This window comes from Mytilus galloprovincialis, chromosome 12 (assembly GCF_965363235.1).
Source record: "Mytilus galloprovincialis chromosome 12, xbMytGall1.hap1.1, whole genome shotgun sequence".
Taxonomy (NCBI): domain Eukaryota; kingdom Metazoa; phylum Mollusca; class Bivalvia; order Mytilida; family Mytilidae; genus Mytilus; species Mytilus galloprovincialis.
This window is the reverse complement of record NC_134849.1, coordinates 69,601,493-69,622,981: the sequence shown is the minus strand read 5'-3', so window position 1 is coordinate 69,622,981 and position 21,489 is coordinate 69,601,493. Positions and strand designations below refer to the sequence as shown.

The following is a 21,489-nucleotide window of genomic DNA, read 5'->3' as shown; positions in this document are numbered from 1 at the left end:
CATTTTGAAAATAAATATCACAAACACTACTTTGCGGATCGGCCATTGGCTGAAGAGAAAATCAAAAGAAATCTACGCGAGACAGCGTTTCATTAACAAATATTTCATGAATGAACATTTTCCCGCACTATTTTTTTCTATGTACGATATTTACAGCTGTTTATTATTGAATAAGTAAAAGCCCGAGTGTACCGAAAGAGTCCGGTATGCGAGTACAAGTTGATATTTGACCAAGTTGTCGGATAATTGACAAGTGATGATGGTTTGATTTATTTTAACAATACACAGGTGATAGAATATAAAATAATCGATAATTATATGGCTTATGTCTCACGCCAAGGACGAGTAAAGGTAAATACCGGCTTTAATAGAAAAGTGCATCGTTTTTGTCAAACTGACATCGATCTGAAAGTTTTGATGCCAAAAATCATTTGAAAACTTTTAATTGCGTTATTTAAATACTAGCTGTTTCAAATTCCAATATAATGGTGGATATAAGGACCTTTACTCGTTCAGCATGCTCAAGTGGATCAAACTGAGAAGAGAAAAATATTGTCTTAATGACAATTAGTATCATAGCATCCGTATATTTTAAAAGCAACCGAGTCATCATATCAAGACTGAGATCAAGCTAAAGACAAGTGCTGTAGAAATTATTAAAATGATTTAATAACATTTGTACATGTTACTGACATGTACTAGCAAAATGGCTTTCTTAGTGCTTAACAATGCAATGGCGGATCCTGAATTTTTTATCCTCACACTTTATTCCTGGGGCAGTATGATTCTTTAAGATTGACCTATAATTAACTATGTGTCGTCCTTACACAGAGGCAATGATTACTAGTATATCAAATAAATGACTTAAAACAAAAATCTCAAATATCATTGCCTCAATGGTAATTACACAGCAGCAACTGAAATGTGTTACATGGTTATAAAGCACATCAGATCAACATTGTATGAATCTAGTGTATGTAAACTTTTCATTCCTGAGGTCATACTACTATTTTTATGCCCCCATCATATTGAGTTATCATCCTTGTTTTTTCTGTAAGTATGCGCATCCCTTACTTGTACGTACGTCCATACATCCCAACATTGATTTCTGTTCTCTTACTTTAGTTTGCCTGTACCAAATTTTATGAAGTTTATACGCAATGCTTATATTAACCACAAAACACAAGTCATGTTTGAATTTTGTTGGCGTCACTTTTACCATTCTAGATGTAAAGGGGTGAAATTTTCAGTATACCATATCAAGTATATATACCCTTATATATAAGTTTGACTTGTAGCTTTCTTCGGTTATACATTTATCAGGTGAACATAATACGGTCTTTAGATTTAGAAGTATAGATATATAAAACATGAATGTGTCCGTAGTACACGCATGCCCCATCTGCCGTGACTATCATTTTCTATGTTCAGTGGATCGTGAAAATGGAATCCGATACCGATACCGATACCAAGAGTATATTCACCTGTTACCTATTACCTTATCTGTACGTTTCTCATCTGACAGCTGAACCACCAAATTGTATTTCGGATTTTGCTATGTACACGGGTTATAATCACAGGGTTGACACTATTAAATAAATTCAATCATTGTCAAATTGTTCCCTATTTTAGTATTTTAAGCAGTAAGACTTTCTAAGATGATAATACGAATACTAAAAATCTGGACTTAAAATAAGGCGTATAGGTACAGTTTTCAATTTGTTAGCGGGCATGACATAAACCAGTGAATCAAAGAATTCAACTTTATTTATACCTAAATTAATAAATATAGGACAATGCTGTTGATTAAAAAATACTCCATTTCAAACCTTTTGTTTTCCGAATGATTAATATTACCAATAATTGATAAGTTTCAGGTCGACGGGTTCAATCAGAAAGATTAGAAAGCAGAGAAAACTGCATCTTATAATCGTCATGACTTTATCAGATGACAATCCCAATACTAAAATAAGGCTCGCGCATAGTTATATACTTTAATTCAGTCACGGACCCGCAATATGACGGGTGTGTTCTAAGTTTCAAATTGATTGGACTTCAACTTCATCAAAAACTACCTCGACCAAAAACTTGAACCTGAATGGGACAAACAGACGAACGGACGGATGAACGGTCGTACAGACCAGAAAACATAATGCTCATGAATGAGGCGTAAAAGGTGATTTTTTTTTAAATTGCAGGCGAGACAATGGATTAGTTTGAAAAATCAAAACTGTGATCAAATACATATTTGAAACAATACACGTCTATAACCTATTTGAAATAATACACATATACAGTTGCAAACTTTCCAGAGGTGCTATCCAGCACTTTGATTAAAGACTTTTGTTTGTCATTTGGTTACTACCTTTTTTCCATGAGTGGCGGATCCATAAATTGTCAAATAAGGGGGACTCCAGTCATGCTTCAGTGATTCCCTATTTAATCCATTATTTTTTTCCCACAAAATGAAGGCCAGCTCCTTGCCCGCTATCCTAAATCTGCCTTTGACCATGGCGTTGTCCGTTTGTCTCCTACTTGTAATTTTCTGTGTCATTTTGGTTTCTTGTGGAAGATTGTGTCATTAGCAATTATGAGTTATATTATATATATATTTGATATCTTTTCTTTACCATTGAGTTATCAGTTTGTTTTGACTTGTGAGTTTTAATATACATTTGGTATCTTTTTTAACCATGATATTGTCAGTTTATTTTGACTTGTGAGTTTTAATATACATTTGGTATCTTTTTTAACCATGGCATTGTCAGATTGTTTTGACTTGTGAGTTTTAATATACAATTGGTATCTTTTTTAACCATGGCATTGTCAGTTTATTTTGACTTGTGAGTTTTAATATACATTTGGTATCTTTTTTTACCATGGCATTGTCAGTTTGTTTTGACTTGTGAGTTTTAATATACATTTGGTATCTTTTTAACCATGGCATTGTCAGTTTGTTTTGACTTGTGAGTTTTAATATACATTTGGTATCTTTTTTAACCATGGCATTGTCAGTTTGTTTTTTTAATTATGAGTTTGAATATAGATATTGCCATTTTGTTTTGACTTGTGAGTTCAAATTTATATTAATTATCTTTTCCTTACCATGACATTGCCTGTTTGTCTGTGACTTATGAGTTTGAATATACATTGATATATTTTCTTCACCATGGGATTGTCAGTTAGTTTTTGACTTGTGAGTTTGAATATACAATTGGTATTTGTTTTAACGTAAATGCATTGTCAGTTTGTTTTTGACTTGTGAGTTTAAATCATTATTTCAGTGTATCTTTGCTTTACTATGGCGTTGTCAGTTTGTCTCCGAGTTAGAATATACATTTGGTATCTTTGCTTTCCAATGGCGTTGTCAGTTTGTTTCCGAGTTAGAATATACATTTTGTATCTTTGCTTTCCCATGGCGTTGTCAGTTTGTCTCCGAGTTAGAATATACATTTGGTATCTTTGCCATCCAGTTTGTCTCTAAGCTATAATATACATTTGGTATCTTTGCTTTCCCATGGCGTTGTCAGTTTGTCTCTAAGCTATAATATACATTTGGTATCTTTCCTTTCCCATGGCGTTGTCAGTTTATCTCCGAGTTAGAATATACATTTGGTATCTTTGCTCTACTATGGCGTTGTCAGTTTGTCTCCGAGTTAGAATATACATTTGGTATCTTTGCTTTACTATGGCGTTGTCAGTTTGTCTCCGAGTTAGTATATATATTTGGTATATTTGCTTTCCCATGGCGTTGTCAGTTTGTCTCCGAGCTAGAATATACATTTGGTATCTTTGCTTTACTATGGCGTTGTCAGTTTGTCTCCGACGTATGAGCTAGAATATACGTATGTTATATTTTTGTTTATCATAGCATTGTCAGTTTGTTTTCCAATGGCGTTGTCAGTTTGTCTCCGAGCTAGAATATACATTTGGTATCTTTGCTTTCCCATGGCGTTGTCAGTTTGTCTCCGAGTTAGAATATACATTTGGTATATTTGCTTTACTATGGCGTTGTCAGTTTGTTTCCGAGTTAGAATATACATTTGGGATCTTTGCTTTCCCATGGCGTTGTCAGTTTGTCTCCGAGCTAGAATATACATTTGGTATCTTTGCTTTATTATGGCGTTGTCAGTTTGTCTCCGAGTAAGAATATACATTTGGTATCTTTGCTTTCCCATGGCGTTGTCAGTTTGTCTCTGAGCTAGAATATACATTTGGTATCTTTGCTTTACTATGGCGTTGTCAGTTTGACTTCGAGTTAGAATATACATTTGGTATCTTTGCTTTCCAATGACGTTGTCAGTTTGTTTCCGAGTTAGAATATACATTTTTGGTATCTTTGCTTTTCTATGGCGTTGTCAGTTTGTCTCCGAGTTAGAATATACATTTGGTATCTTTGCTTTACTATGGCGTTGTCAGTTTGTCTCCGACGTATGAGCTAGAATATACATATGTTATATTTTTGTTTATCATAGCATTTTCAGTTAGTTTTGACTTTTGTGTTTGAATATGCATTTGGTATATTTTCTTTACCATAACTTTGTCAATTTCTTTGTGACTTTTAAATTTGAAAAATACATTTGGTATTTTTTCTGCACCATGGCATTGTCAGTTTGTTTGACTTGTGTGTTTCGATATACATTTGGTATATTTTCTTCACCTTGGCATTTTGTTTCAGACTCGTAATTTGAATTAACATTTAGTATAATCATGGCATTGTCAATTTGAATTTGACTTTTGAGTTTTAATATACATTTGGTATATTTACTTTTTTACCCTGGCAATGTCAATCTGATTTTGACTTGTGAGTTTAAATGTACATTTTGTATTTTTGCTTTACCATGGCATTGTCAGTTCGTTTTTGACTCGTGAGCTTGAATATACATTTGCTATATTGTTTTTACCATGGAGTTGTCAATTTGATTTTGACTTTTGACTTTGAATGTACATTTTGTCATTTTGTTTGTGACTTGTGAGTTCAAATATACATTTTGTATCTTTGCTTTACCATCATGGACCTTAATGTAGACCAATTTGAAAACAGGACCAACAATCAAGAATCTAAAGACACGGTTAGGTTTGGTATATAAAAAAAACAACAATAATTCATTTTTTGAAGAAATCAAACAAAGTTTAATTTTGGACCCTTTTGGCCCCTTATTTCTAAACTGTTGGGTCCAAAACTCCCAAAATCAATCATAACCTTCCTTTTGTGGTCATAAACCTTCTGTTAAAATTTCATAGAGTTCTGTTTACTCATACATGTACTAAAGTTATTGTGCGAAAACCAAGAAAAATGCTGTTTTGGGCCCTTTTTGGCCCCTAATTCCTAAACTTTTGGGACCAAAACTCCCAAAATCAATCCCAACCTTCCTTCTATGGTCATTAACCTTGTGTCTCCGACGTATGAGTTTGAATATATTTGGTATACATGTGGTATATTTTCTTCGCAATGGCATTGTCGGTTTGTTTTTGACTCGTGATTTGAATATGCATTTGGTAAATTTTTTACCATGGCATTGTCAGTTAGATTGTTATGCCCCACCTACGATAGTAGAGGGGCATTATGTTTTCTGATCTGTTGGTCCGTTCGTCCGTCTGTTCGTTCGTTCGTCCCGCTTAAGGTTAAACATAATACACATATAAAAAAAGAAGATGTGGTATGATTGCCAATGAGGCAATTCTCCACAAGACACCAAGTGACACATAAATTGATAACTATGGGTCACCGTACGGCCTTTATCAATGGGCAATGCCCATACCGCATAGTCAGCTATACAAATCCGTGAAATGACAATGTAAAACGAGAACACTAATGGCCAAACTTACAAAAAATGAACGAAAACAAATGACAACACCTGAATTACAGGCTCCTGACTTGGGACAGATACATACATACAGAATGTGGCGGGGTTAAACATATTGACAGGATCTTAATCATCCCCTAACCTTAGACAGTGGTGTAACAGTACAACATAAAACAAACTATTAAAAAATACCAATAACAACAATATTCAATGATCTTATTACAGTGACTTGGTAACCTTTAAGAATAAGTTTATATAAAAGATCGATAAGTCTACCAGGTTTAGTCAATTATCAGTACTGTTCAATCTACATATCTCGAGACGATCTTCAGAGCAATAGGGTTTGAACACAGGTTTCCATATCAACTGAGTTAACGTGGTTGTTATTTTTCCTGGCCGGCGGGTTCGTTTATGACAGAGTAAATAAAGGCAACAGTAGTATACCGCTGTTCAAAACTCATAAATCTATGGACAAAAAACAAATTCGGGGTAACAAACTAAAACTGAGGGAAACGCATTAAATATAAGAGGAGAACAACGACACAACTTTAAATTGTAACACACACAGAAACGGACTAAGCATTAGACAAAATCCTATGATAATAACAAATATAACATCAAAACCAAATACATGAATTTGGGAAAGATAAGTACCGTGACATGTCTTATAGTAATGTGAATTCACACTCAAAAATAAGAGAAAACAAACGACACAACGGAAACACAACGTTAAAATGTAACACACACAGAAACGAACTATAATATAACAATGGCCATATTTCTGACTTGGTACAGGACATTTTTAAAGGATAAAATGGTGGGTTGAACCTGGTTTTCAAATTGTATGGACAGTTTAAAGACTGTTTACATATATAAATGTTTTTTTTTCGTGAAATTAGTATGTGCAGAGAAAATAGATTCCTCTTAGTTTGGGGAAATTCGGCAATTGTAAAATGTGTTTGAGATACCGGTATTTTGGCATATACACTGGTATTAAAGAGATAATAGTAACTGCAATTACGATTATCCCAATATGGCGACGGTAGATATAGGTAAAATCTTTACACTCATTTTTCTTAAATGTAGCATGATTTTGTCAATAGTTACTCAGCTGCAAGGTTTATCTATACCAGTACATCATATTTGAATCGTAACGGTGCACTGGAATTGTCTGAGCGCTTTGAAAATTGCCGTTGAAAAATTCGGTATGATAATCGTAACTCTATGGTATTTTCCTTCTTTGATAATCGTAATTTTCTTTATCGGATAATAGTAACTAAAACATAATAAATGTGTCTTTCAGCATTTCAATGGTATTTTGTGTGTTAAAAATGCAAATGTCAAGTTTAACGATGACATAAACGCATATAAAAATAAATGAAGAAACTTACAGGTTAATATCTAGGACAAATTTACCTATATATATATATATATATATATATATATATATATATATATATATATATATATATATACAGTCATGGGACTAAAGTGAGTTCCCAGTAAAAAAAAGTCCTATCATTTCAACTTGTATATCTATTTATAACTGACAACAATATGCATAACCTTTTAGTTTAAACATATTTTACTTGCAAAAGTAGCAAAAGGGATTGGACACAAGTTATAACAACATTAGAGACGTCCTCTCCCAATATAAATATATAAACACAAAGTACATTAGATAATGGCGAAAAAAAACACAACATAGTAGTAATGCATGTAATACATACTTCAAACAAAAATTAGAAATAAAAAGAAAAAAGAAAAAAAAATACAATATAATAAGGAATAATAATGAAACAACTAGACTGAAGTGAAAGGTTGTAAAGTAGAAATTTAGAATGTTAATTGACTGCTTTAAATCTTTGTGTTATTCTGATATAAGATTGTACGGACTCAAAATGTCTTTGTTTTGCTGAAAAGAAAGGTCACCGTCACCAGCTAAAAGAAGCTCAATGGATATAGCATAACTTTCTAATTTTGAAAACAGTATTTCTCTGGCTTCGTTGTGAAGAGCGCACTGTAAAAAATAGTGTATACTATCCTCAACAGGGTGGCCACAGCTGCATGCGGGACTGGGTTTAATATTAACACGATGTAAATCTGAATTTAAAGAACTGCACATATTTCTCAAACGTGTATGAATGATATTAATTTTCTATCCCCACAACTAAAATAGGAAGGTGGCTGTATCAATTTGGACTTCATCTTTCGTTTAAAAATATTTATGTTTTGGACGTACGTATGTCGGGGGGAAGGCTATTCCATTCAAAAGTAGTGGATGGGAAAAAGGATTTTCTAGTTATGTCTAGTCTATAACCGGGTACTACATGATTATTACTGTTTCGCAAATCGTAGTTAGATACTTGACGAACAAGCGGGGGCATTAAATCACAGAGATAATCAGGGGCAGTCTCATTATGTATAGAATAGAACATATTGAGCATTCTGGATTTTCTTCTGTTCACAAGCAATTGCCAGCCAGTTTCAAAATATATAGCTTCCCGACTAGCAAACACGGGCAACCCAGTTACTAACCTCCCTGCTTCTAACTGAACATGTTCTAAATTGTCGGCTTCTTGTTGAGTACAACCATCCCATAACTCACATGCATATTCCATAACGGGTCTTATAAAAGTTAAATATATACGAACAAGATAATTTCTATTCAATACAATTTCAATTTTTTAAGAACATTTAATCTCGTGCTTGCACACTTTAAAATATTTTCTATATATGTATGGAATTTATCATTGGAATCAAAAGTAATCCCTAAGTGTTTATGATAGGAGAAAAATTCTACTAATTTGTTTTGAAATTCTATTTCAATATCATCTGGGGAAGTATGGCAGGAGAATATCATAGCCTTTGTCTTATTAGGGTCAGAGTTAATAAGCCAATCTTTAGACCATACTGAAATTTGTTCTAAATCGCTGTTTGAGACATCCTCTATAGTGAAAGGGTTATTGCTGGAATAAAAAAGAGATGTATCATCAGCAAACAATCGAGTTAGACTTGTCAAATTATCAGCTATGTCATTTACATAAAGAAGAAATAGTAGGGGACCTAATACAGAGCCTTGCGGAACTCCTGCATTAGTATTATCAAAAGGCGAATAGGCATTTGAAACGAAAACGCTTTGTTTTCTATTTGAAATATAACTTTCAAACCATTTATACAGATTTCCATCAATACCATACGCTTTTAGTTTTATTAAGAGGCCACTATGCCATACCCTATCAAAAGCTTTCGAGGTATCACATAATATAAGAGATGTTATACAGCGATCATCAAGTGACATGCATATCCTATATTAAATTTCTATTAGCTGGTGAACCTTTTGATATATACATGTACCTGTTAAAGATACGGAAAATGAAGCAGCTGTCGAGACAGCTATTGTGGTAAGTAGATATTTTGATTTTTTTCAAAGTTTCAATGTTGTGTGCGCGTTTAAGTCCGTTTTTGTTTGTTTTTTAAGGGGGGAGGGGGGGATTAGCTATATCCCATATCCCAAAAGTGCAATCCTTTCAATTCATTGCTCAAAATGAAAGTCACGTATACCACATTTTCATATGTCATATATATGTTTTGCCTCCAATATCACGTTTATATTAAAATTCTGCGCGAAATGAACAAAAGTTTCCGTCAATAACTTTATAACTGCATTATCGGATTTAACAGTTGATACCTTTATCGGTAGATATGAGTGTTCATATTTCCCTTTTCCTTATAATTCAATAAATATAGCCGTCCATTTTTTCCCCTTTGATTCCCTTTTTTCTATTTTATACTGATATAATATATGATTTTAAAAATTTACTTCAAATGTTTCGATCAAATACCCATGTATTTTAGGACGTTTCTTTAAACAGTGTGTATGGTAAAGGATCTAAAATAGTTACAGTTTATTGTTACTATTGTTTATTGTTACTTTTTTTTATTGTTACTTTTGTTTATAGTTACTTTTGTTTTTTGTTTTTTTGTTTTTAGCCTTACCTATAGTCTTAATACGAAGCACTTGACGGACTGAAAAAAACACACACAAATATGTATATTGATAAATTACATCAGAAGGCATAACATGTACATCATCACAGTCGGAACTTGTTTAATTACAAAGATTTTTATAGATTTTACAACAAATATTTTGTGCTTCAGAAAAATACATGACAATTAGGTTAGGCTAATTTTTGTTTTCATTTAATAGAAAATAACTTATTGTATGGCAAGTATGCAAATACAAAAATGTTCCTTGTTTAGTACCTTCAATATTTGTCTCTACAATATCTTCCATGCATGCATATGTATGCATCATACTTTTCATATACCGAGTATTTATGAGTTTTTGAATTAGTTTGTTTCTTATATTGCGGAATATGCGTTATTTTATTCTCCACTTTGCAGTCATTCTTTGAATAAGTATTCCTTGTAAGACAATTTAAAGCCACATCAACTTCAATTCTTCATTTTCGGGCTTTTGGCCAAACTATAAGAGAACACAAATCCATGTTTGTCAAAGAACTCCACGTTACTTAATTTCATAATACACAAAAAATCCCAACCTTTCTCTATTTTTATATAGCATTAACTGTTTAAAGGATGTCATATTGTTATAATTCAAAATTAAATTTGTGTTGTTTATAGTTATTTTCTGAGATATCGAAATTTCAGTGACAGTCATGAAGTAGCTAAAATGCCAAAAAAATATGGTATGATTAACAACGAGACAACTTTCCACAAGAGACCAACATGACTCAGATATTAACAAAAATAGGTCACCGTACGGCCTTCAACAATGAGCAAAGACCATACGGCATAGACAGCTATAAAAGGCTCCGAAATGACAATGTAAAACACTTTAGACGAGAAAACTAACGGCATTATTTATTAAAAAAACTAAATTTTATGATATACTAGTATGTAGATATAGGAAGATGTGGTGTGAGTGCCAATGAGACATGCAACTCTCTATCCAAATAACAATTTATAAAAAGGTAAACCATTATAGGTCAATGTACGGCCTTCAACACGGAGCCTTGGCTCACACCGAACAACAAGCTATAAAGGGCCCCAAAATTACTAGTGTAAAAAAAACAATAGCATAACATCACAACACAGAAAAACACACGTTAAAATATCAATTGGCAGACTTAACTCAATCAAAAAACATAAATTAATACACATATGTAGCTGTTTTCCTAAGAACTGTTAATAATATATGCATAAAAAGAAATGTCATAAGATGTTGGAACGTTTCGTAAATAATTCATCCACATAACTTCATTATATGCTATTAGATATATGTTTTAAGTGTCAATATCAATAAAACACTTTCCAGTTACGATTATCTTTCCATTTTTAAATACAATAATTACCATTATCTTTTTTTCCGAGTTACGATTATCATCCCGAATTTTTCGACGGCAATTTTCAAAGCGCTCAGACGATTCCAGTGCACCGTTACGATTCAAATATGATGTACTGGTATAGATAAACCTTGCAGCTGAGTAACTATTGACAAAATCATGCTACATTTAAGAAAAATGAGTGTAAAGATTTTACCTATATCTACCGTCGCCATATTGGGATAATCGTAATTGCAGTTACTATTATCTCTTTAATACCAGTGATATATAAGTATAATGTGTACGAACATATTAATATACCCTAGTCACCAATTTGGATCCTTTGTAAAGTGACCAAGGGATGACAATATATCTATTCCATAATCACACCTTGAGTTCCGGTGTAAAGTGACCAAGGAATGACAATATATCTATACCATAGTCACCCCTTGAGTTCCGGTGTAAAGTGACCAAGGGATGACAATATATCTATACCATAGTCACACCTTGAGATCCGGTGTAAAGTGACCAAGGAATGACAATATACCTATACCATAGTCACACCTTGAGTTCCGGTGTAAAGTGACCAAGGGATGACAATATATCTATACCATAGTCACACCTTGAGTTCCGGTGTAAAGTGACCAAGGGATGACAATATACCTATACCATAGTCACACCTTGAGTTCCGGTGTAAAGTGACCAAGGGATGACAATATACCTATACCATAGTCACACCTTGAGTTCCGGTGTAAAATGACCAATGGATGACAATATATCTATACCATCGTCACACCTTGAGTTCCGGTGTAGTGACCAACAATCTAATTAAAAACCGATCTCTCATCGCTCCTGTTTCTGATATGTCGCGTGGGAGATCTAACGAAACCGACTTTGAAGTCAAATGTGAGTGAACTAAAAGTTGTGAATTTATAAAGATATGCAAATGAGTTGACGACATATTAATAAGCCAATCAAAAAAAGTTAAACAAATTGTCTGCAAATCCATGTATTTACCAGACATTTCGAAATATGTTCAAAGGCTTTTGATATGTTCTGATTTGACATACATTTCAGCCGACAATAGACTAACAAAGTTATTCCTTTACAATACATTTGACAGGTCTCTGTAGATTAAAGGAAATGATGCTTTACACCCCCTATAAAGTTCTCGTTTTGAATTGGTTTACATACCAGGAAAATGTAGATGCACCTTACACTTTATAACCCATATAAAATCATTTGAATGATGATGCTTTGCTACCTAGACAAAGAAACACATTTGCGGATAAATTTACATCATAGAAAAATACATCACAAAGGTTTCCATTTGCAGAGGTATACAAATACATAAGTTTGCAAAAGTTTTGCGACGGTCATAAATATATATAAATTCTTAACTGCAAAATGGTTTGATTAGATGTTAATATATTTTATAAACCGCGGTCTCTCATAACCGCCCATAGGAGGGTATAGCACAAGAAATATTAATATTTACATCATGTAAAGACAAGATAAACTAAATGCAGCGGTTTATAAATATATTTAAATGTCGGTCTCTGAATACATTTACATAACATTTGCATACCTCTTCAAATCCGGGATTTCGTGTAGTGACTGTACAATTATATTAGAAGATATAATGAACATTCTTTGGTTATTCATCCTTAACCATGTTAAGCAAAGTAGTCTATCAAGATCTTAAATTACTAGCATTATGTATCTTTTTTATACACTTCTAGGTTTACTAGACAGTGCCTTAAATCAAATTCCGAGTGATGTTGAACTTTATCGATTAGCAGCAGGATGTGACGAAACCACAATACGAGAGTTGGCCATATATCTTGGTATGACTCTACAAGATTGGGATACACTTAGATCTGATAATGCTCGGATTGAGATTGTTAAGTATAGAATACTGGTCAACTGGCGGGAAAAATACTCAGGAAAATTTAGCAGTATATCCAAGGCTTTAACAGATATGGACTTACCGGTTCATACACTGTGTCAGGTAACTAGTTTAGATACATTGCACATACATTATTATACATAGATGCTTTTCCCACCATTTTGTTTAATTAAATATCTCGAAAAGGAGCTTGATAACTTTTCTGTATTTTTAGCTTATTTTGTTCCTTAATAAATGGTCTTCTGACTTATAGTATCAATCTTAAATTCTTGACTTTTTGTTATTTCATATCAGTATACCCTTAAGGAAGACTACTGATACCCTACTAAACATCCATTACAAAGAATTCAAAACTGCTGCAGTTTGATAATGTATAAGAAATGTAGAGGAAAATGTCTGAATTTCCTCGGGATCTTCCTTTGTTTCAATCAGTAGGCTCTTCGCAATTTCGTTGTTAATGGTCATATGCGGTTGGTCACAGTGGCTCCCTATCATTTAGTTTTCTGTTTGTCCTACATAATATAGTAAGGGTTACAACTTAGAACAAATGATTATATTTTTTTTTAATAGTTATTGTAAACACTTCAGTTCATTTTAGTAAAGATATGTACAAATATTTTATGAAAACAAATGTCTCCCTTAAAGCCCAGTATACCATAATTGATAGGTTTAGTTCTTTTATGATAATAAATATAACGAGTTATTCAATTTTGATTTACAATGTTCCGAATATGTAAAAAAAATCACTACACAATCTTACTATTTCAAAATCATCATGTGCTTGTAAGTTTAAGTTGTCGGGAAAATTATGGTTTTAATCGATACAGTTTTTGTTCATTGGACATTATAATGTGATTTTGAGTCTGACATTTTGGCTTTGTTTTACACTTTCTTATATCAATATCGTTATATATGATATGTGTATGTCAAAGTGAGCTCAAATAAATTGTTTTACTAATGCACATAGTATTACACAAAAGCCCACATAATAACATATGAATACATTTGATTCAATGAATATAAAATGGTTAGCCTGAATATGTTCAAGGTAATCATTCTGATACCAAAACCTTTGGCTTTGAATATAGTTAAGATTGATATGCAGTTATCATGGTTATGGTAGACCTCCAATCCCATCTATGTTGTATTTGCACAATACGTTTGTCACCTTGGAGACTATTTTAAAACAACAACTGAATTAACACATGAAAGTATCTAGGACTTTTAGTATTCCTTTTAAATATTTAAAGATCTGTTAAAAGAGAGATTAAACTATGTAAATTCATTGCTATGTCTATATAAAACAAGGATCTGTTAAAAGGAAGATTAAACTATGTAAATTCATTGCTATGTCTATATAAAACAAAGAGGGAGATTAAACTATGTAAATTCATTGCTTTGTCTATATAAAACAAAGATCTGTTAAAAAGGAGATTAAACTATGTAAATTCATTGCTATGTCTATATAAAACAAAGATCTGTTAAAAGGGAGATTAAACTATGTAAATTCATTGCTATGTCTGTATAAAACAAAGATCTGTTAAAAGGAAGATTAAACTATGTAAATTCATTGCTATGTCTTTATAAAACATAGATCTGTTAAAAGGGAGATTAAACTATGTAAATTCATTGCTATGTCTGTATAAAACAAAGATCTGTTAAAAAGGAGATTAAACTATGTAAATTCATTGCTATGTCTTTATAAAACATAGATCTGTTAAAAGGGAGATTAAACTATGTAAATTCATTGCTATGTCTGTATAAAACAAAGATCTGTTAAAAGGAAGATTAAACTATGTAAATTCATTGCTATGTCTTTATAAAACATAGATCTGTTAAAAGGGAGATTAAACTATGTAAATTCATTGCTATGTCTGTATAAAACAAAGATCTGTTAAAAAGGAGATTAAACTATGTAAATTCATTGCTATGTATTTATAAAACATAGATCTGTTAAAAGGGAGATTAAACTATGTAATTTCATTGCTATGTCTATATAAAACAAAGATCTGTTAAAAGGGAGATTAAACTATGTAAATTCATTGCTTTGTCTATAGAAAACAAAGATCTGTTAAAAGGGAGATTAAACTGACTTTTGTTAAGTTATCTATGAATGTTCTCCATTAAAATTTTCATACAAATAACGCGTTCACCTGGAAATTGAATACACTTATAACACTATATCCTGATCTCATTTTTCAACAATCAACAAAAGATGATAAATCAAATTTAGTCATTGTTGATACTGCTCTTGGCATGTATATGGTGCATGTATCGTCTTAGTATGTTTATGGTGTATGTGTCTTTTTGGAATGTAGATTGTGTATGTATCATTTCGGTATATATATGGTGTATGTTTTGTCTTGGTATGTATTTGGTGTATGTATCGTCTTGGTATATATATGGTTCACGTATTGTCTTGGTATGAATTTTTTATGTATCGTCTTGGTATGTACATGTATATTGTACTGTCTTGGTATGTGTTTGTGTATGTGTCGTCTTGGTATTTATATGGTTTAAATGTTGTCTTGGTATGTAGTTTTGTATGTATCATCTTGGTATGTATATGGTGTATGTTTTGTCTTGGTTTGTATATGGTATGCGTAATTGTCTTGGTATGTATTTATGTATGTGTCCTCTTGGTATGTAGATGGTGTATGTGGCGTTTTGGGTATGCACATGGTGTACGTATTGCCTTTGTATGTATATGGTGTATGTGTTGTCTTGGTATGTATATGTTGTATGTGTTGTCTTGGTATGTAAATTGTGTATGTGGACTTTAAATTTCAATTTCCTTGGAGATTGTAAGTCTTGTTAATTTACTTTTTTTATGGTAAATGAATTGTCATAATTGTATTTGTTGTAGGTAAAACGGGAAAGAAGAGCAGAGACAGGTATGTATGGATGTTGAATGGTAAACATGGTACACTTCATGTTTTTTCCTTCGAAATATAACTCGGACAATTACATTTCCATAGGTGTAAACTATATTCGTCTTGAAAACATGATATATGACCATTTAAACTAACCTATAAATGCAAGTATATAGTGGCTCAATCTGTCCATTTGATATCAAAAAGGCATGTTGTCGCTTTGTCTACCGATAATAAGGGAATATAAAACTGATAAAATCATTACAGCGGATTCCATTGAGTGTGTAGCCAAAGGTAATATCTTTGGTTAGCTTGCTTGTTTGCTGAACTGTGAAGTCATTGTTAGGTTAGGTAAACTACCCTACTTTATAAATAGACTAGTCCTACAGAAAACCAATCTATCTGTCTGTTGGACTATGCTACTTTGAAAGGAAGGTAGTATACCTCACCTAATAATGACTTCACGGTTCAGCTAACAAACAAGCTAACCAAAGATATTACCTTTGGCTACACACTCAATGGAATTCGCTGTAATGGGAATGATGACTTACTGTTTGAGTTTGTGTTGCATTCAAAATAACACATTGCAAGGCTTTTTGTCTGTAAATGTTTAACCCATTTTAGCTTACAAGGATTGGTATGCTATGCATGCTTTTGTCATCACTTGGTGTCCATTGTTGTACTCTAGTCGGTCTGTTTAATTTAAAAATAAGTCTCATTTAACCTGATTCTTTAGGAATTATTGCCACGCTTTGGTTAAATATTTCTCGGGTGTCTGGTTTAAAATTTGTTTACCTGGGATTTTTTTCATCATTAAATATGACCCCTGTTACGTCTTTTTTTGGGGTCATATTTATTGACCAATTTCATTGTTTGTATACTATATCATGTTGCTGTTGTTGCACACAATATATGCTTGAGTGTATTAGTAATAAACTTTGTGATATATAGATATTAAAAAATGTGGTATGAGTGCCAATTAGACAACTCTTCATCCAAGTCAGACTTCTGCAAAAGTAAACCATTATAGGTCAAAGTATGGTTTTTAACAATGAGCCTTGTCTCACATGGAACAGCAAGCTATAAAGGGTGTAAAAAAATATGTGTAAAACCATTCAAACGGAAAAAAACCAACAGTCTACTAATCTCTGTGAAAAAAAAAGGCAACGAGAAACACATATGAACCACTTTAAAACGCGACAATTTCTGAACAACATATTCCATTCTAAGCACAGGTGCAAATAATTGAAGCGGGTTAAAACGTTTCCATAGGAAACACCCTTCAAAATTATATGAAACAATCTTGAAACATGATAACATCACAACTTACAAAAAAACGCTGTAAAATATCAATACCATAACGCTGTTTGTTAGAAAGAGAACATGGCTGGTATGCCGTTTTTGACTAATACCTCAAACTAAGAGAAGAGTTGATCAACATTTCAATTACTACCGGCGGAATTGAATTAAAAATTGAACAGACCATTTTGGAGTCCTAGAAACGGAGTTATTACCCCTAGAAACTTGTTTATCCTTTTTTTTTTTCGTTTGTTAAATGTCAATAATGCAATAACAGTAAACATTTTATTAAACTGAACAGTGATAATACTTACGTTTATATTGAGATATAATTACATTAGATGTATGTTTCATTATAATATTTTATTCTGATTGGCTAACTGCACATCACGTGTTATTCCGTAAGCAGTTGCAATGCTCAATACAACTTTTCACTCATGATAACACGTGCTCCAACAATAAAGTGCACAGGTGAATTAAATAATAAAATATATAAAATTCGTGTTTTCATGATCATAGCTAAAAAATGTAATTATAAGTATTGAATGCTTCTTTTTGTAACTTTATAGGGTTGTAAAAGCGTTGACCGTGCGTACATTTTTAGAATGAAGCGCTTCCGCGCTTCATACAAAATGTACTTCGGTCAACGCTTTTACACCCCAATAAATTTACAAAAAGAAGCATTCAATTCTTAAATGTGAGTTGTTTCAATTTGTAATTAAGTCATTGTACATGGTTAAATAAAAATGCATAAGTCAAGAATACTTCACGTTGATGTGAAAGACTAAAGTACATGTTCACTGTTACACTATATAAGTGAGATAAAGCTTATTGTGATATTTTTCTGGTCTTATATAAATCATTTAAGGGTATAAATATAGCCTAATAAAAAAATATCCAGACATGCATTCATTCATTTGATTGATCCTGTAATTATGTTATAGGTGTGTTTATCTACAATTTTTTTTTTAATAAACATTATTTATTACACTAGTCTTGCAGGTAGGCGCCTAATAACTTTAAATGCAAAACTATATTTTCATTATTGAATATGCAATATTTGAAAAATAATCTACTTCAATTTGTATTTAAATTTCAGACATTCCTTTGGAATTTCTAGATCGTATACCGACGGATGAGATACTAGATAAACTAGCACCACAAATTGGTCAAGTATATTTTCAACTTGGCGCTGCCATCGGGTTGTCGATTGGAACCCTGGAAAATATTCAGAGCAATAACCCTAGAGATCTAGCAGCTCAGAATAGAGAGGTATTATTCGCATGGAGAGAAGACAGAACAGTAAAACCTACAATACGGGTACTGGTACAGGCTTTAGTTAACATTGGGAGAGGAGTACTTTGTTTACAGGAAGTTCTAAACAATGTGGATCCTAATACACTTGGAGAATCAAAAGAAGTGAGAGATAAAGGTGCAATATCGAAGAAGAAATTAAACAAATGTGCAATAGCTTGAAAGTGCACACCACAGAGTACAGTTAAAACAATAATGCAATATGGAGAAAAAGTCGACTACAGCTAAGGTGAAACCAACTAAAGTGCATTCCGGCTTAAATGTTTCTAAAATACCTACACTTTTGCATTTTACTAGCTTGTTCAATATATTCCCGGTGCTGCTGAGGACATATGCAAAGTCCTTGCCTGTCTAATTGTCCCTCCATTTGATACAACAATGTTAAGAGACTGTCTGACAGAAAGCTATCGGGACATAGGTATAGTCTTTGCCTGTCTGTTGTCCTTACATCTAATACAACAATGCTAAGAGACTGTCTGACAGAAAGCTTTCATACATGTTCTTTATCATTTATTTTCATGTATTTGTTTTCCGTCCTATATTGTTATTTTGATTTGACAAATGAATGAGTCTAAATACGATTTTTTGACAATGTTACACAAGGAATTTTGTTTTGGAATATGTTTGCTCCATTAAGACAGAATACATTCGTGTTTACTGTTCCAGGGTTATGTTACTTGAATGTTTGAAAATTTTGAAAATTTTGATGTTCTGGATAATTAACATGATTAATTGAGTTAACCTTTTTGTTATTGATTCATAAAATTCTGGAACATTGGCAAGCTCGTGCATTATAAAACATGTACATGTATTTCAGCAGAAGCAAGCAAGACTCGGCTGTGTATTTCTATATTTCAACAAATAGAGACCTGTTTGTGTAATAATCACTGATCAGAATGAAAATAAGAAGATAGTGTGTGATTCAATGAGAAAGCTATCCACCAAATGGTAAAATCATGTGAATTTAAGCAACTAACGCCTACTGTAACGCATTTATAAAATAGCAAACTCGATTTATTGTTAGCTAAAAAAAGTGTCTAACTAAAATTGTGAAACAATTCAAACTGATTTATGATAAAACAAATAACTACAATGTGGTTTTTAACGACCTACACTTCCCATGAGGGTGCAACATGGTCAGTGTTCCCCCTTGTGTAATTTTTAGCTCACCTTGCCCGAAGGGCCAAGTGAGCTTTTCCCATTACTTTGCGTCCGTCGTCGTTGTTAACTTTTACAAAAATCTTCTCCTCTGAAACTACTGGGCCAAATTTAACCAAACTTGGACACAATCATCATTGAGGTATCTAGTTTTAAAAAATGTGTCCGGTGACCCGACCAACCAACCAAGATGGCCGCCATGGCTAAAAATAGAACATAGGGGTAAAATGCAGTTTTTGGCTTATAACTCAAAAACCATAGCATTTAGAGGAAATCTGACATGGGGGTAAAATTGTTTATCAGGTGAAGATCTATCTGCTCCAAAATTTTCAGATGAATCGGACAACCCGTTGTTGGGTTGCTGCCCCTGAATTAGTAATTTTAAGAAATTTTGCTGCTTTGGGTTATTAAGGCCCCGCCGACGGCGGGTCGCCCTATAGTGATCAGTCTGTCCGTCCGTCTGTCCGTCCGTAACACTTTTGTGTCCGCTCCATATCTAGAGAACCGTTATGATTTCATACTTAATACTTAACATGATTATTAACCAACACCAGCGGGTGTGTCATGTTGTATGTACAACTTCCTAGGTCAAAGGTCAAGGTCAAAAACTTTGGTTTCAGTTGACAACCCCGTGTCCTGTGGTGAAGATCGTGTCCGCTCCATATCTAGATAACCATTATGATTTCAAAGTTTATACTTGACATCCATTTTAACAACCACCAGAGGGTGTGTCATGATGTATGTACAACTTCCTAGGTCAAAGGTCAAGGTCAAAAACTTTGGTTTCGAGTTGACAATCCTGTGTCCTGTGGTGAAGATCGTGTCCGCTCCATATCTAGATAATCGTTATGATTTCAAAGTATATACTTGTCATACATTTTAACCACCACCAGAGGGCGTGTCATGATGTATGTACAACTTCCTAGGTCAAAGGTCAACGTCAAAAAAACTTTGGTTTCAGTTGACAACCCTGTGTCCTGTGGTGAAGATTGTGTCCGCTCTATATCTTGAGAACCGTTATGATTTCAAATATTATACTTGACATCCATTTTAACCAACACCAGAGGGTGTGTCATGATGTATGTACCACTTCCTAGGTCAAAGGTCTGTCTGTCTGTTCGTCTGTCCATCGCTAACAAATTTGATCCACATTATATTTTGAGAGGACAGCTGTTATTATTTCATACTTTATACCTGACAAACATTTTCAACTTAACATATATATTAACCAACACAAGAGAATGTGTCATAATGTATGCATCCTAGGTCTAAGATCAGTCTGTCGGTCTGTCCATCCGTTCGTTGTTCTTAACAAATTGTGTCCGCTCTACCTCTCGAGAACCATTAATATTTCATACTTTATACTTGGTGGGTCATAATATATTGAAGGCATAATTCTAAAAATATGTGACAAATATCAATTGGGCAGCACCTTTAAACATATTGTTCAAACATCAATCCATATATCCAGAAGTCACCTTAGAGTAGTAAACAATGAGTTCACATCATGCAGTCATATCACTATTATACTATGAAAGTAAGATGAGAATATTTATCAGTTTTAACTTAAAATCTTAGATCAAAATCACACATGACACTATGTAATAACTTCAAATAATGCTTCATATCAGATTATCAATACAACTTATTTACCCCACGTTATTGACAGCGGGGCCCACAGAGATGGCTCCCATCTCAATGATATCTAGTTATCTTGAATATTATTATGGATAAAGATAAACTGTAAACAGCAATAATGTTCAGCAAAGTAAGATTTACAA

General features: G+C 33.0%; 1 protein-coding gene across 1 annotated transcript; it reads left to right on the top strand.

The window, feature by feature from the left end:
- The first annotated feature begins 12,875 nt into the window (after positions 1-12,875).
- On the top strand, positions 12,876-19,053 carry LOC143054683 (uncharacterized). The gene is made up of 3 exons (XM_076227705.1): positions 12,876-13,166; positions 15,931-15,958; positions 18,336-19,053. The coding sequence occupies exons 1-3, from the start codon at positions 13,005-13,007 to the stop codon at positions 18,710-18,712; spliced, it is 567 nt and encodes a 188-aa protein (XP_076083820.1). The 5' UTR covers positions 12,876-13,004; the 3' UTR covers positions 18,713-19,053.
- The last annotated feature ends 2,436 nt before the right edge of the window (positions 19,054-21,489 follow it).